A 17,785-nucleotide genomic window follows, 5' to 3' on the forward strand; every position below is an offset into this window, starting at 1 on the left:
ACGTGGGGTCTTCAGTCTGATTTGTAATTTTAGACCCCTAACCCACCATAGAGATCCAGTCACGGATCATTGAGAAGGGGCCCCACGTTGCATCACACCATAGTCTTCCCTGTCCACTACCGCATGTGACAATACCCATTACCTCCCTCTCTACTAACACACAGTTACAAAGTTAGACAGGAAATGAAAGACACCCTGGAAAAGGTGCATCAAGCTCATCGTTTGCTTAGTCTGTGTTGGTCAACCAACCCACTGTGTTCCTGCTTCCGCTAATTTAATGGTGAATGGCTAACTCTCACCAGTGTTGGTAATGTCAGTAAAACGGGTGTCCCGGGCAGTCCGACCATCACTGCCGCACCTAGCCTAGTATAAAATCACGTGTTTCGTCCTAGTTGTAGATGGCATGTAGGCATTATGTCAACACCTCTGTTGACATCTATACCTCTGAAAAGTTCACTACTATAATATGGTGTCTATGTGCTAAGCCTTGGAGATCAATTGGATGGAAATCAAATACCAACCAATCAGCTCGTGACTGTAATTTTTTAAAAACAGCCTGTAAAGTGTCAGCTAGAAGCTGATTGGTTGGTACTTTATCTCTCTCCAAAGCTTAGTACATCTGCCCCTATGTGTCTTGGTTAAGAGCCTTATTGGATGCAAGTAGAAATGCGGATTTCCTCATACTTTGCATGCGCCTAAGAACGCGGCATTGGATCAGGCACACGCACACAAACGGAGATCGTCAGCGCATACGGCTTGATCCATCCGTCAAGGGCCTACACGTTCTGTGAAATGGGCATCTTGGAGCCGCGACAACGGTTCAGTCTCACAGGATTGTTGTGGGCGTGTAAGGCCGACCTCCACGCTTGATCATATAGCGCGGGCCAAAACGGGACCCCTGTTTCAGAGGGCTTTTGCTGGCTGCGGAGGTAAACACAGTGGGCAGGATAGGCTTTCAAATCCAGGCGAATGGATCTTCATTGTATATGGGTGGATTCTCCCAACAGCATCTTAATTGTCGTTTTCTGGCCGATGGATAGTCCTTTACTCGGAAATAAACTAATTTCTCGTTCAGCTCTCAGTTAATGTTCTGTTTTCAAAAACACTTAAGAAAAAAATGTAAAAACAAACAAATATGGCTGGACTGTGGTTCACATTTTGCGTTCATTCTCTGCCAGCTGGGACAGGCGGGTGGTGGTGACCCACCTATCGTTGTAAAATATGGCACCCTCTTTATTTTACCTCTCTTGTCTGCCTTTCTCCTCCATTCCTCTTTTCAACCCATTAATAATTGTATAAATTGTTCGCAAGAGGTACATTTTTGAAGCACTGAAAATAAAAAAGTTAAGACAATAAAAGAAACTAGTGGAAACATTAATATTTTCATCCATTTATATTATTCCCAGCAGATGGAAACAATGACGTGAATACCTCGGAGGGACTTCTCGTTGTAGCTCCAGAGTGTAAAATAGAAGATTACGGCATCGCGCAGGATTCTCCAGGGGAAAACAGCTTTACATCAAATATACATCCAATATATTATGAATCTGCTGATCTATCATATTATCTCCCTAATCCTCAAGAATGTTCACCTTATAACTCAGATATTGTTATACACAATACAGTGCAAAGCGGTGATAAGGTCTTTCCTTGTCCTGACTGTGGAAAATGTTTTAACCAGAATGCAAAACTTATGAGACATCAGTTAATACACACAAGAGTGAGGCCGTTTCCATGTTCTGATTGTGGGAAATGTTTTACTCAGAAATCGGATCTCGTTAACCATCACAGAAATCACACAGGGGAGAAGCCGTTCTCTTGCTCTTACTGTGGGAAATGTTTTGCACGGAAGTCGATACTGGTTGATCATCAGCGGATTCACTCAGGGGAGAAGCCGTTTTCCTGCTCGGTGTGCGGGAAATGTTTTACCCAGAGGACAGTTCTTGTTAAGCATCAGCGAACACACACCGGCGAGAAGCCGTTCCCGTGTTTTGCATGCGGGAGGTGTTTTACGCGGAAATCAATTCTTGTTGCTCATCAGCGAATTCACACGGGCGAGAAACCATTTCCATGTTCGGAGTGTGGGAAATGTTTTACACAGAAATCATTGCTGGTCAGGCATCAGAAAAAATCACACGTTTTAGCGGGAGTGGTTTACTAGGTCGACATTCGTATGGCATGTCAACATTCATCATGTGAAAACTGCTGAAATGTCAGTGCGATATAATGTCGATAACCAGTTCCTGGTGGCTTAGCTTTGTCTTACCTGGCCCATACGGCTGTAGCGGCAGCTTCCGGGTCCTAGCGGTCACGTGGAGCAGTTCTGGCCGAGACATGTGACAAGCGGCGGTTCTGGTAAATATTCCTCCCCAACCCTCCCCATGATGTCTAACCCTAACTTCCTCCCTGGTGTCTGGCGTTAAACACTTGAGCAACCGGCAATTGTGCCGATGTCCAAGGACACCCTGGACATCACGATTGCTGGTACACATTACAGCGATGTAATGAAGGACGGAATGATCGCTTGCACGGCGCCGCATGCGATATTGTTCGGTTGGCCGTGGAGCACGGGCGACTGGACGATATCGCATGCGACCACAGGAGAGCGCAAATCTGGCATACACACTGAGGGATATGCCTCATTTGCCGATCTGATTTTGCTAAATCGGAACGACATCGCTCCAGTGTGTACCAAGCTTAACTCTAACCCTCCCGTCCCGCAGCCTAACCCCTAATGACCATATTCTGAGAATGTCGGGATTTTAGATAGCAACATTTTGAACATGTCAACATTCTGAGGATGTCGATATGTTGCCTGCCGACATAAATGACAACATTGTGCTGTCGACATTATGACTGCAACCCCATGTAAACAGATAAAAAGCTGCTGACATATCTCGATGTAAAATGTTTTCACTTTACCAATTAAAGTTTTTTTTGGTTTTGTATATATGATACCGGATTACTGTATTCTGTTCCTATTTTCTGCATCTGTTATCGAATTTTGTGTGTGTTTTATTATTGCGTTATCACATATGCGATAAAAGGAGTAATATCTGTTATAATAAATCCATGCAATCAATGTTAAGACAACATGCCACAGGATTTGGACATGTGCTATCCATCCACCGAACACTGCGTTGTTCTCCACAAGTAACGGAACAGCTAATAACGTTCACATGTTGGTAGGATTCCGGCTTTACAAAGAGATTTAACTCCTATGCGGGCAGATGTTACCACTAGAAAATGAGTGGGGGCCAGGAGTTTCAGGAGTGCCCAATTTGTACCTTAAATTATGCAGAGCCATCGCAAAAAAGTCTACTGATGTATAATTTGATTTCTTCTTCAGGGTCCATAGGGATCCACAGAGATACTGCATCCCGAAAATGTTCCTATACATTACGGATCAATCTATTGAAGTTTAATCACGTGTGAAAGGTGCTGTGAATACTATGACCAGTTGCATTCCTTCTTTAACAATCCAATAAATAAAGAATTCAGAAAATAAAAAGTGTGCCATTTTGGCATTTTCGCCATAAGATGGAGCAGACGCACAGCTCAACTTGACGCCAGGTGTGCCCGTAAAAGATCTCAGTGCGGCTTTTCATAGGGTGGCTGGTGGTGCACATAGTGGAAAGAGATAAAACATTGCCTACAAGTCCATGATATTACCATTATATAATAAACAGAGGGCAGTGAGGCTATATGCATGAAGCCATGTGGATAGCACCATTAGCGTATGGTAGAATATATGCTGTTGTGACACTACAAGTCCCAGCTTACCCTCCCACCGGTCAGCTGGTAAAGCATCCTGGGACTTGTAGTGTCACAACAGCTGGAGAGCCACAGGTTGGCCAGGCCTGGCCCTTAGCCAATTAGCAGAGGATTGCAGGAAGCACCCCAACTTATACTCTCCCAGATACTAGTAGATCACTTTTGGCACCAAAGAAAAGGAGTGGATCACGGTCATATGGGCACCCACGAAAGTTTAGCCGAACCCGTAATAGAGGGAGTTCGCTGTAGTGATCATGTGCCACTAAGTTGGCTGCACAGGACGTCAAGAGCCAATGGATAGTTGTAGCGTTGGAACCTGGCCGGTTGGGGTCACAGGAATGAGTATGAACACTGAAAAGGAATAAAAAAAAGACAGGAACCAACTACGTCAGCTGCAGGAGATATCGCCACTTGCTTGGAGGTAGGACAACTGGACTCTGGAGCTAATTCAGAGGGCTATACTAAAATATGCCTCCTCTTATGTAAAAAGACGCCTAGTGCAGGCTTCTGTGAACCGTTCCTGAGTCCAAAGATGCAGCAACGGATTATGTACGTGACCATCGGACATCTGAGTAACCCTCAGGTTACTCAGGATGTCTGGTGAAATCATGCCACCGGGGCCAGTGAAGCTGCAGCCAAGGACGCAGCCACTGGCTTCGGCACAGAAAGAAATTGGGGCCAACACGCTCGTTTTCTGGAATGCTGCCCATGGACATCACCTAGTGCCAGCAGCATGTCAATCATGCTGCAGCTTTTGGGGCACTGTGAGCGTCATTGCAAAAACATAACTGCACATGAGCAGTGCGACTCCAAGCTCTGCAAACACCGGAGATGTATGTAAATATATAATTTCCGTATATCTCTTAATTCGGCACTGTGCTCAAATTTGAGAAGGGGGAAGAATGTGGCCTCTCCTTTACATGTTGGATTTCACAGATTTGCCGATCACGATCAAAAAATGATCGCGGTTGGCAGATCGGTGAAATTTAACATGTAGAATTTCACCGATCCTGCGACGGATCGCAGAACATCGATGTCCGCCATCGGGAGGTTAGGGTTAGGCACCACTAAGGGAGGGGAGTGGGTAGGTATATGGTACTTACCTGCCCTGTCGGGATCTTCTCCCTTCGGGCTGCCGGCATCGGGATATGAACAGGCGGCTATTCAGCCGCCGGGACTTCATACCCATTCCATTTCCACACCAGGTATTAAGGATTAGCGAACAATCATTTTAAAGGCAGATTTCGTCTCACAAAGTATAAAAACATGACTTTATAAATAACTTTAGACCAGTGTTTCCCAACCCCGGTCCTCAAGGCACACTAACAGTCCAGGTTTTTATGATACCCATGCTTGAGCATAGATGGTTAAATCAAAATAAATTAGGTACTAATTAAGACACCTGTGCTCAAGTATGACGTTCCTTAAATCCTGGACTGTTGGTGTGCCTTGAGGACCGTGATTGGGAAACCCTGATTTAGACAGTGCAGAACAGCATAAAACAAATACTGCTCTTATTAGCTAATTAATAGTGATTCACAATATAAGGAAACTCACACACACACACAATAACAAATTTTATAAAATGCATAAAAAGAGAAAATAAATACCTTTATTCAAAATAACGCTCGCAATTAGCTACTTTAGAATGACTTCATGTATTCAACCACTAAGATGTGCACCTTAAATTGTCAATTTTAGCAATAACCAAAGAGATTTCCTTGTATTGTATTGTGACCCACCCCAGGTACAACCAACCCTTAACAGCATTAAAGAGAGGTGGGGAACAGGTGTCTTGGTTACCTCAGGAGTCTCATCTGAATTTGTCTCAGGTTGGTGGATGGATGGACCAGGCTCTGCTGACCGTTGACCCATTTTGCTGCCGTTTTCCATGTATGCCTCCCTCTAGGAGCAGGATAGAGCCATGTTATCACTGCATCCACAATATATGTAAGCAAATATTCTTGGACCTTACATTTCCATATGTTGGACATGATGGAATTGTACACAGCCATATGTATAACAATTTCCAAGTGGTTTAATGGATTTGCACTGGCTGCAGCAGAGATGGGGAATCTGACAAGCCCCAGTCTTCACCAGTGGCCCTTAGGCAAGGGCAATTCGGGCATTGCTGCTGGAAGTCCCGTAGGTCAAAGCCCAATGCCATGCCTCCATATGTAGTGTGCTGGTGCAGGTATGAGGATCTGATACACAAACACTCATCATCATTAGTGTGCACACACTCAATAAATTTAGCCTTCTGGCAAATGCCCCATTGCCACCCAACTATGGCCCTCATTCAGAGCCGCTCGCTATTTGCGGTCGTTCGTTTTATAAAAAGGGGTGGCTATTCAAATGAACCGTTCGCACTTTGCGGTCTGTTCACGTCTCTAAGTCTGAACGAGCGAGCAAAACGCGCGGTTGTAATTTTGAAAAATACGCCCCCTGGCCGCTCGCACCATACGTCATGTCCGCTATTTATTAGATTAATCGAGTACATCGACCAGGGTATGAACTGCTCGCTATTCTTGTGGTTGGTTTTTTCAACCGCTATTTTGCGATCAGTTCTGAGTTTAAAAAAAAACAAGTGACGTGGTCAATGACGCTGCTGGATTAATTATGCACTCCCTTAAAACGCCCGTTTTGACCTTTAAGCACGCCTGCGTTCTGAATTCCACTCCCCGTTTTCAAGCACCTTCCCCTGTTACCACCCACATACGCCTCCTCCTGTCACTCAAAGTAGCAGGCATTCGCTATTTAGCGAACAAACGATTTTCAGCCGCACTGACTGGTTCGCGCATGCGTATTAAAATCCGTACGCATGCGCAGATGTGCAAACATCGCTCATAACGAACGAGCGGCCGCTTACGAGCGGCTCTGAATGAGGGCCTATGTCCCTTCATCCGGAAGTGGAGATTCAACTGAGTTGTACAACTCTAAAGTGCCTGTAGATGTAGTGAAGCGTCTCACAACCACTATAACAGAAGATCATGTGGGAGCACATAACTTGAATGCAGCTATTTTATTAGAAGAACATGGTTATAGATCCCTTGTGTAGCTATTACCTCACTGACACTACAGGGCTTCACGGTTGTCAAATGTACAATCTGCTATGTTACATCAGAGACCGGATATGCCGTAAGGTTTTGGCTGTAGTGTGACCTGCTCGAGAGAACCCTAAACAGAGATCTGAGAACCAGCCTTGTGAACCATCTTATAGATCTTCTACTGGAAGGAGGGAGTAGGATTGAATGAAGATATATCATAGCCAATCCAATTATTATTGAGGTGTCTGCATGTATATGAAGCATAATTTATGTAGTCCTACTTCGGCTATTGCTTTGACCAGAAGGAACACTCTTTTTAGATATTTTATTAATCATATAACCATCTAGATTGGTACTAATTTAGATCAGTAGTGTGGACATCAAATAGTCGTCAGGCAAAAGGTCAACAGGGACAAAAAGTTGACACACATATGGTCGACATAAAAAATGGTCAACACATTTTAACTTTTTGTATTTTCAGCCTAAACCTCCCTGTTGCCTAACCTTAATCCTCCCCTATGTGCTTAAACCTAACCGTCCCCTCACCAGAGTGCCTAAACCTAATCTTAAAAATGTTGAAAAAAAATATATCATGTGTCGACCATTTGAACCTATGGACTTTTGACCATCTGGGAGTAGACATATACATTGACAAACCTTTTATCTGTCGACTCCTCATCCGGATAGCAAATTGAACAGAACTAATTACACACACTGGCAACACAACAGTAACGTGGTGCTCTGTATATAGTAACCTACGTGAAGTGACACCCAACATTAATAATGGGGCCGATTCTTTGCTGCTGTAGCGTCTGGAACGTTACGCCGATGCCACCACAAAGCCCTTCCCTAGAGTACATCCGTGCGTCCGCATGTGCAAGGACTGAGACGCCCACTTTGAGAGTCTTCAGACACTCAAATGCCACCAACGGTCGCACCATGGAAACTTGCCCAATGCTAGGTACAGATCCTTCATCTCAGCATGGCCCCCAGTGTGAGTGATTTAGCATCTTTGTATGCAACCGTTTTTAGCGGCAAGCCCGCGACACTCCCATAAGACACCCCTTTGTCACTGAACCAGGAACCCCCAATACATTTCTAATACATTTCAGACACTGCGTCTGAATCAGTACCGCGACTCTGCGCCAACAATCGGGACCCATACGGAGTGCGACTTATGGTGGGTACACACTAGGACGACGGATCCACTCATTATGCTGTTGGGCTGACCAGCTGTACACACTGCATGATGAGCCGATGTATCTGCAGGTGTGCTGCACAGCCGACGAGATATGTCTCTGAACGACATCATTCAAAGACATACCGTCTGTATACACTGATGCACGCACAGTGTAATAACATCACTACACTGGGTACGATATCGGCAGTGCGTGTGACTCTAGGATATATAAATAATTACAATTATTAACTAGGCTCACAGGGTCCCCTATACTATGTTTTTAGTTTTAACCACTTTATTTAAATTTCTGTATCACTTCCGGTGAGCACTTCTAGATTTATATCACTTTTGTTTTGACTATTTTACAAAAACAAAAAAAAAATAAAAAAATCAGTCAGCAGACTCAAGAAGGCCGTATACCAGAGGTTCCCAAACGCGGTCCTCAAGACTCCTCAACAATTCCGGTTTTAGGGATATCCATGGTTTAGCACTGGTGGTTAAATCAAATTGACTGAGGTACTAATTAAGCCACCTGTGCTCAACCATGGATGTCTCTAAAACCTGAACCGTTGGTGAGCCTTGATGACCGCGTTAGGAAACCTCTACCGTATAGAGTTATTTTACATAAACGTCATCATTTTATACAGGTGATTGTTAAATGGAACGGTATGTTCTCAAAGGGCCCGATTCAGAGCCGCAGGACACGCCGATGTTCGCGTACCTGAGTGTTTTTGTTTGTTACACAGAGCTTACGGACAAGGGCGCTGCTGCAATCGAGACGCTTAGTATCAGAAAAGTGGCGTGAAAGTGACGGATGTTCCTGGCCCAGACTGGAAGGTGGCTAGTAGTGCATTAGTGGGCTTGTGATGGTAATGTCAAAAGGTGTGTCAGTGAAAGTGGCTGCGTACACAGACGTACACATAGGAGGTTGTGGTCATGAGATAGAAACTACATCCATCATAGGGCTGGTGCAAGCTCTGATGGTGGCACCTAAGGACCCATTAATTGGTATTACAGCGTGCACGCTGAATGTGGGTGTCTCAGTCCTTGTACATCCACATGGCCAAATGTGCACACGGAAGGAGTTTGTAGAAGCATTTGCACAAACTGGAAGACAGGCGTCCGCCAATAGACGCTGCTGTGGGCGCTTCTGCGTCCTCCTCTGAAAGTGTACCCCTTACTTATTTATTTTGTGTACACTCCCCATGTTTCAAAACTTCCCTCACATGATACTCTATTGGGCGGAGGTTATATCTGTTGCAATATAGGTTACAGGTTACCTTAGAACCAGCATGTAGGGGCCCATTTATCAACGAGTTTTATCATACGCAACGAGTTTTCAAATTCTTTGCGTCTGAAAATGGTGCTCCGGCCAATCAGCTCCCAACTGTCATCTGTTTGAAAAGTGACAGTTGGGAGCTGATTGGCTGGAGCACCATTTATCATACGCAACAAGTTTCAAAACTCATTGCGTATGATAAAACTTGTTCATAAATGAGGCCCTTAATCTGTTATACTATACGTAAAACAGTTTGCAAAAGATCACTCTTCAAACATTTATTGAAGAAAGGAAAAACAAATCACTTAATCATACGTCTATGGAAAACCCAAATCAACAACGAAGATTAGAAACTGGATTATTAAAATCAGCAAGACTGGACATAGATGTAGGAGGGTAGGCAGCCCACATACATGACTATAGAAGTGAGATATTTCCAATCAACATCATGCAAACAGGATTCTTCTACAGATTTACGTTACACTCCAATAACCAGAGATAACGTTAAAGAATACTACATATTTATATAACGTTTTGTTTATATTGCCGATCCAAGTCCTGTTTTTCTATCAGCTTGTGGAAATCACTTTTCTCCTGTGTGAAGCCTCTGATGCTTATGAAGACCTGATTTCTGTATAAAAGCTCTCCCACACACGGAACATGAAAATGGCTTCTCCCCGGTGTGAATTCTCTGGTGTCTAGAAAGTTCTGATTTCACTGGAAAACTTTTCCCGCACTCCAAACATGGAAATGGCCTCTCACTGCTGTGACATCTCTGATGGGAAATAAGTGACGATTTCACTGGAAAACATTTCCCACATTCAGAACAGGAAAATGGCTTCTCACTGGCGTGAAGTAACTGATGTCTAATAAGATGCGCTTTCAATGCAAACCATTTGCCACACTCAGAGCACGGAAATGGCCTCTCGCCTGTGTGACTTCTCTCATGTGTATTAAGTGACGACTTCTGTGTGAAGCTTTTCCCGCACACGGAGCATGAAAACGGCTTCTCGCCGGTGTGAATTTTCAGGTGATGAACAAGATTTGGTTTTTGGCTGAAACATTTCCCACACACAGGACACGGAAAGGGCTTCTCTCCCGTGTGAGTTCTCTGATGTTTAGCTAGATGCGATCTGCCCGTAAAACATTTTCCGCACACCGAACACTGGTACTCCTTCTCACCCGTGTGATTTTTCTGATGGGTGACAAGGTTCTGTTTATCGTTAAAGCATTTCCCACAGTCAGAACAGACGAAAGGCTTCTCCCCCGTGTGGATTCTCTGGTGATGAATAAGGCGCGACTTACAGGGGAAGCATTTCCCGCACTCAGAACACGAAAAGGACTTCTCAACAGAGTGAATTTTCTGATGTTGAACGATGGAAGACTTGTGCGTGAAACGTTTCCCACAATCGGAACAGGAAAATGGCTTTACACCAGTGTGAACTCTCTGGTGTTGAATGAGGTTTGATTTGCGCTTAAATGTTTTGCCGCACTCAGAACATGGAAAGGACCTTTGAACCTTGTGAATTAACCGATGTCTGATAAGATCTGCATTCTCTGTAAAGCATTTCCCACACACGGAACAGGAATATTTTTTCTCAATCTCACGATTAGAGGGACCAGGTGATGTATCTGCACTGTGAAGTGCTGGATTTATATTTGGGGTAATGGAGGTATCTCCTGGAGGGTCTAGTGTGACGTCATTATCTTCTATGTTACAACCTGGAGATAAAATTAGATGTTCCTCTGAGATAATCTTGCTGATATGTTCATCTGTTGGGGAAAAAATAAAAATATATGGAAAAACATTTTATGCATAGACTATATATTCTCTTACATCCATTGAGGACATTGCCACTTTAAGAAAAAAAATAGAGTCTGAGCTCCTCCCCCTCTATATTACCAAGTGCCCCAGGAGCAGGGCGCTTCCCGTTGGTGCTAACTTAACAGCATCATTTATTTTAATGTTCTATTTGCTTGTAGCGCTGTACTAACACTACACTAAGTAGGGCGTTTTTACCAAGGGTTTAGATTCTGGCCTTGCAAAATCTTGGCAAGCCTCCACTGATTCTCAGATAGATCTCTACCCATTTAGTATGAAGAGCCTTAGAAAGATGATGTCAACTTTCGAGGCAGTTCAGTTCGCTCAGTTCGACTCAGGACAACTTCAGCAGAAACTAAACCGTTAAGGACATGGGGACAAGTTTCACCAAAATCTGTCCAGTCAGTTCTTCAGGTTGTCCCCAGCGACAGGTCGTCTTTGGTGGCTAAAAGGGACAATCCCACCAGAAGTTGTCCGTTCTCCATTTGGAACTGGACAGCTACAACAAGAGATGCCAGCAACCGGGGACTTTGGTCATGGCAAGAATCAAAATCACCTAATGTTCTGGAACTAAGAGCAGATTTAAATGCTTAAAATCTTTCCTAGAGGAAGGCAAATAAAATCTGGCAATGCAACAGCAGTGACACATATTAGTCACTAGGGAAGAAGACATAGGCCCTCATTCAGAGGCGCTCGCTTCGTTCTGAATGAGGTCGGCCGCTTCATGTTTGAAGTGCGGCCTCCTGGTCGTTAGGTAAGCTGTGGGTTGAACACCATCGCGACCATTGGGGCTTGCGACGAGACCCTAAAGGTTGGGTATCGGCAGCCGCAAGCCCCAGGGAGCTTCCTGCTCTGATAGAGCAGGAAGCTCCCCACTGACATCACTGATGATGTCAGTGCGGCCGCCCACAAAACGGTAGGCGTTTGTTAAGGAATGCCTCAGTTTTGGAAACCACCCCCCCGGCCCACTTACAAAACGGGGCGAGCTGTCGATCAACATCGACAGCCGCCCCTTTTGTAGAGAGCTCCGGAGCGAGAGAGTTTCTCTCTCGCTCCGGGGCTTGAGCACGCGCAGTGCTTCTTCAAAGTCCATAGGGTCCACAGGGAGACCTTGGGGTGTAGGTGATGGATCAGGAATCCGGGCACCACGCAGTTAAAGCCTTAGCTCCCAGGATGCATTGGTCCATCCCCCTATACCCCGCTCCGAGGCATCTCAGTTTGTGACAAGACAAAGGCCAGAGGAGGAGAATAGAGAAGGAAGACTGGTACACACAAGAATCACACTCTCACGGAAAAGGAGATGGGAAACCGGTGACCAGAAACATCGCCCATATAAAGCCAGGTACGTCAGGGCGGGTGCCCTGTGGATTTCGAAGAAAGACCGTTAACAAAAAGGTAAGTTCTTACCATAACTCATTTTCTTCATCAGGGTCCATAGGCTCCATAGTGAACCTTGGGGATGTCCCAAAGCAGTCCTTTTAAGGGTGGGAACGCTCCTGCGCTGAGAGGAGAATCCGGCGCCCAAAAGGAAGCATCCTAAGAGGAGAAGGTATCAAAGGCATAGAACCTTAGAAAGGTCTGGACAGAAGACCACGTGGCGCCTAATAAAGTTGAACAGCCTAAGCCCCACATAGAGCTGTCCACGAGGGACCCACAGACTGAGTAAAATGAGCAGTAACAGAGCCGGAACAGGAAGGCCTGTCTGTGTGTAAGTCTGTGAGATAGTCATACGAAGCCACCTAGCCGTTTGCTTGTTGGCTGGCCATCCTTTTTTGTGAAATCCACAGAGCACACATAAGGAGTCTGATTTCCAGAAGGAACTGGTACGGTCCACTTAAGTCCTGGGGGCACGAACCACATCAAAGGAGGCCTCACCTGCCGAGAGGTCTGATGATTGAACGTCCGGGACTACAATTTCCTCATTAATGTGGAAGCTAGTAACTACTTTTGGAAGAAACCCAGGGCGAGCCCTAAGTACTGCCCTGTCCTGGTGGAAAAGTAGAAATGGGGAGTGACAGGAGAGCGCCCCTACATCTGACACTTCTAGCTGATGTATAGCCAGAAGAAAAAAAAAAAAAAAAAGAGTCTTCGCTGTTAACTACTTGAATTCCACAGAATCCAGGGGTTCAAATGGAGGGCGCGAAGAACTACTGACAAATCCCAAGGAGCCACTGGAGGGACAAAGGGAGGTTGAATCCGGAGAATGTCCTGGAGAAAGGTGTGGATATACGTTAGTGGAGCAAGTCTATGCTGGAACCAAATGGACAGAGCAGAGACATGCACTTACAGTGAGGCCAGGCGGAGCCCTAGGTTCAAATCCAACTTGAAGGAAGGCCAGGACTCTGGAAATCCTAAACACCTGGTGGTCGTAGCTTCTGGTACTACACCATTGAAAAAATGTATGCTACATTCTGTGGTAGATTCAAGCAGAGGCTGGCTTACGTGCTCTGAGCATAGTTTGGACTACAGTGCTAGAGAAACCTTTGGACCTCAGGAGAGATGTCTCAAGAGCCACGCCGTCAAAGACAGATGCCCCAGATCTGGGTAAAGGCAAGGACCCTGAGACAACAGGTCCAGTCATTGAGGCAGCAGGAACAGAGTGTCGATGGAGAGACTCCGAAGATCTGAGTACCAATGACGTCTGGGCCAAGCTGGAGCCACCAGCAGGACAGTGCCTCCGTCTCATTTGAACTTCAGAAGAACTCAAGGAAGAAGGGAGACTGGAGGGAAGAGGTTCGCAAACTGGAAGGTCCACTTCACTGACAATGCGTCTACAAAGGTTGCCACGTATACAGGCAGTTTGTGATTGTGTCGGTAGGCCATGAGGTCCACCTCTGGGAGACCCCATCTGTTCAATAGGAGTTGAAACACCTCTTGGTGAAGCGGCAATTCCCTGGGATGCACGTCGTGACGGCTGAGGAAGTCTGATTCTCAAATGAGAACTCCCGGGAAGGAATACTGCCGAAATGGCAGGGATGTGACCTCGGCCCATGTCAGAATGCGGAACACCTCTGTCATTGCTGCCTGACTTTGAGTACCTCCTTGCTGGTTGATGTAAGCCACTGTTTTGGCATTGTCGGACTGAACCTGTACAGGTTTTCCGTGAAGTATGTGCTGGGCCAGGTTGAGGGCCCTGTAGACAACTTAAAGTTACAATATTTTGATTGGCAGGGTTGATTCGACCAATATCCAACGGTCCTAAAAGGAGTGCGGACCGGTCACTGCACCCCAGCCCCGAAGACTGGTGTCCGTTGTTAGGATTACCCAGTCTGGGATCCAAAATGGGCGACCCTTGGTTAGATGAGATGTCTGTAGCCACCAAGATATAGAGACAGACGCACCTCTGAAGAGAGCACCATCATCTAATCTTTGATCAGATAGGGTAACCAGTTCCACCTGGAGAGCATCAGCCTTTGCAAATGCCTAGAATGGAACTGAGCATATTCCACCATGTCGAAGGTGGACACCATGGATTCCAGAACCTGCATTGCTGAGTGGATCGACACTCGGCGACTGTGGAGACATCTGCGCACTCGCAGTTGAAGTGTGGAGATCTTGCCTGATGTCAGAAAGATTCTCTGATCCTGAGAATCCAGCAGGGCTCCCAGATGAATCATTCTCTGTGAGGGATTAAGGGAGTTTCCAGTTGATTAACCATCCGTGCTTGTGCAGGAAAGCAATGGTTAACTGCAGATGGCGGTGAAGCACTTCTGGGGATCCTGCTAAGAGCGGGAGGTCGTCCAGATATGGTAACAGTTGGACACCCTGACCACGTAGGTGGGCCGCCATGATAGCCATAATTTTAGTAAACACCTGTGGATAGTCCAAAGGGCAGAGCCTGAAATTGGAAGTGTTGCTGTATAGCAAACCGGAGATATCGCTGATGTGAGGGCGCTATAGGTACCTGTAGGTACTCGTCCTGAATAACCAGAGATACCATGAAGTTCCCAGGCTCCATAGCTAGGATGATGGAGCGTAGAGGTTCCATCCTGAATCTGAGTACCCTGAGGAATTTGTTCAAGGATTTGAGGTTGAGGATAGGCCGATGATACCCATTCGGCTTCTGAACTAGAAAGATAGTAGAATAACCTCCAGTCCCTCGCTGAGATAGTGGGACTGGCACAATTCCCCCTGCTTGCAGCAAGGACTGTATTGTAAGGCTTTGTTCAGTTATGAAGGAGGGTCTGTGTAGAAAAACTACTGGGGAGGCCATCTGAGAAATGAGAGGGCGTACCCGTGAAAGACAACTTCTCTTACTCAAGCATCTGTGGTGGTTTGACACCAGCACTGGTTGAACTGAAGAAGTTGGCCTCCCACTCTGGGATATCCCAAGGGAGGCCCGTCCCATCAGGGATTTAGGGGCTGGCTCTTCATCTTCTATTAATAAGATGGATCTGACAGCTCGCACCAGGAATATTAAATTTTGACCGACTCTCATCCTCCTCCAAAGGGGAGTCGGGGTTAGAGAGATCAGCAACTTCTGCCTCCTCAGGTGATACCTCAGAATCTGAGAGTTGTGTGGACTGTGACGATAACACAGTATGCTTAGAGGGCTTACTGGGTAAGGGCTTCTCACTGGCAACATGGTTTGAAAGACATTAGATGTAGCCATTAGATTCTGCACAGAGTTAGAGTACGTCTACCCATGGTGGGGGTACGGGAGGCCTGTATTGCCTGAACCTGTTGTGGCCACCCCACAGAGGGAATTACGGCCTGCTGTGATAACCCCATAGGGGGAATGACAGCCGGACTGCCAGGTGGTCCGCAATAGTTGCCAGAACCTGAGATAATGAAGCCCAGTGGGGCTCTTTTGTACAGGCGCTGGGTTGTCTGATGGGCCTGTGGAGTATAACACTTACTACATAACCCATCTCAAATCCTCCTCACTTAAGCCTGCAGCACATAATTAGCCTGATAGCAGTAGCTGCAGAGTAATATGGCATATAATATGGCACTGGGTATAATGCAACCACCGTGTATGTAGGAGTGCAATATACTGGTCCTGCCTTATGCTAGGGTAAGCTGCAGAAGCACGCAGGCCAAATATGGCACAGTGCAAAACCCAACTGTATGTGACAAACCTCACAAATATTTATCTCTATATATGTGAGGTACAGTAAAACCCCTGAATACACCTGTATGTTAGGGCAAAGTCAGAAAAAAGGGAAAGATATATACTGACAGTAGGATATAAAACAGACAGGCAGCGCTAGCATTAGTCACATACAATGCAGAAATAACATATAACTGCAAACTGGCACTACACAGACTCAGTGTCTGGTAGGCTATAGCGCTACATACGCTGACTCCAGGGAGAGGTACTGTATGTAGGGGGACCGGACCCTGCATATCCCTGAGAGAGCTGTGGTTGTGCCTTAAGAAAATGGCCATCGGAGACCTCAGAGGGGGCGTGGTCAGAGGAGGAGAGCAGCTCAGGGAAGTGAGACCTCTGTGGAATGGCGCCCTGAGCTGAGGGGAGGGGCCACTACAACGGGGAAGCTGACCTCCCCTTGCCGATTTTTTACCCACCACATGGTTCCCGCACCATGTGTACTCTGGTGATCTAGTGGATCGCGGTGGCTGGAGCCTGCGTCTACACTCGTCACCTCCAGTCTGTCCCCTGAGACTGGAGGTATGCCTGCCCGCGCAGGTCACCGCTAGCAGTGACCTGCCTTACCTGTACCCTTAGCGTCCGGCTGCAGTCTGGGTCGTCCTACAGGGCCTTGGCTGACCCCAGGATGCCCGCCGAGATCCCCAGATCTGTACTGTTTTGTTGCGGCGCCGGAGGGGTGAGGGTAGTAAGGTAGTACAAATAAAAGAATAAAATAAAAAGCATTAGGGCTGCCTAAGCAGCCCCCTGCGTTAATAGTGACCGACTCCAGCCAGGCACCAACGAAACTGAGGTGCCTCTGGCTTGGGGGCGGTGTATGGGGGGATGGACTGATGCATCCTGGGAGCTAAAGCTTAAACTGCTTGGTGCCAGGATTTCTGATCCAACACCTACACCCCAAGGTCCCCTCCCTGTGGAGCCTATGGACCCTGAAGAAATTGATTATTCTACTTACGTTAAATCCTTTTCTCATAGTCTGTTGGGGACTATGTATTGTTGTTTATTATCCCAAGAATATTAAATGTTATAGTCCTTCTATCAATCCTTATCTTCAAATGCTTCCTGTTCTGTGGTTGTGTTACTTTCCGGCTAGGGCATACAGAGGGGGAGGAGCTCAGACTTCATTCACATTTTCCTTAAAGAGCCAGAGCTCCTACCCGCACCTCTATACCTCATTTGTTCGGTGTCCCCCAAATGTCTACGAGAAAAGGATTTACCTCAAGTGCAAAAATCTTGCTTTTGTATGAAAAAAAAAGAGGGGAACGTTTTATACAATCAGTGAATGCAACATTTTACCATTGCAAATTGTGAATACATTTTTTTTAAGATATTAGATTGATTAGCTTAAATGTTATGCAATATGCTATGGTGTAATATAGCTGCTCTTTCTTAATACATTTTGAGTATGGGAGTAGACACAAAAAAGGAGACATCTCCTATCAGATAGAACTTTATTATAAGAGATAATTAGATGTCAAAGACACAGAGAGTGTGGGGAGGAGACTGGTCAGATCTCTGGGCTGGTAACACACAGTGACATGATGTGAGGGGGAGAGCAGGAGTATAATAGGGG

General features: G+C 46.0%; 2 protein-coding genes across 2 annotated transcripts in view; one reads left to right on the plus strand and one right to left on the minus strand.

Annotated features, from left to right (window-relative positions):
• Positions 1 to 17,785, plus strand: part of LOC148436279 (uncharacterized) — a 193,352-nt gene that overhangs the window by 8,295 nt on the left and 167,272 nt on the right. The window contains exon 7 of the mRNA XM_088465080.1: positions 1,410 to 2,054. Coding sequence (XP_088321206.1) covers positions 1,410 to 2,054 — 645 coding nt within the window. The remainder of the gene's footprint in view (positions 1 to 1,409; positions 2,055 to 17,785) is intronic.
• The window catches only part of LOC148436280 (uncharacterized), a 30,275-nt gene continuing 22,033 nt past the window's right edge, over positions 9,544 to 17,785 (minus strand). Inside the window, exon 14 of the mRNA XM_088465084.1 lies at positions 9,544 to 11,053. Coding sequence (XP_088321210.1) covers positions 9,864 to 11,053 — 1,190 coding nt within the window. The 3' untranslated portion in view covers positions 9,544 to 9,863. The remainder of the gene's footprint in view (positions 11,054 to 17,785) is intronic.

Source organism: Taudactylus pleione, unplaced genomic scaffold (genome assembly GCF_031769625.1).
Source record: "Taudactylus pleione unplaced genomic scaffold, aTauple2 ptg001845l, whole genome shotgun sequence".
Lineage (NCBI taxonomy): Eukaryota > Metazoa > Chordata > Amphibia > Anura > Myobatrachidae > Taudactylus > Taudactylus pleione.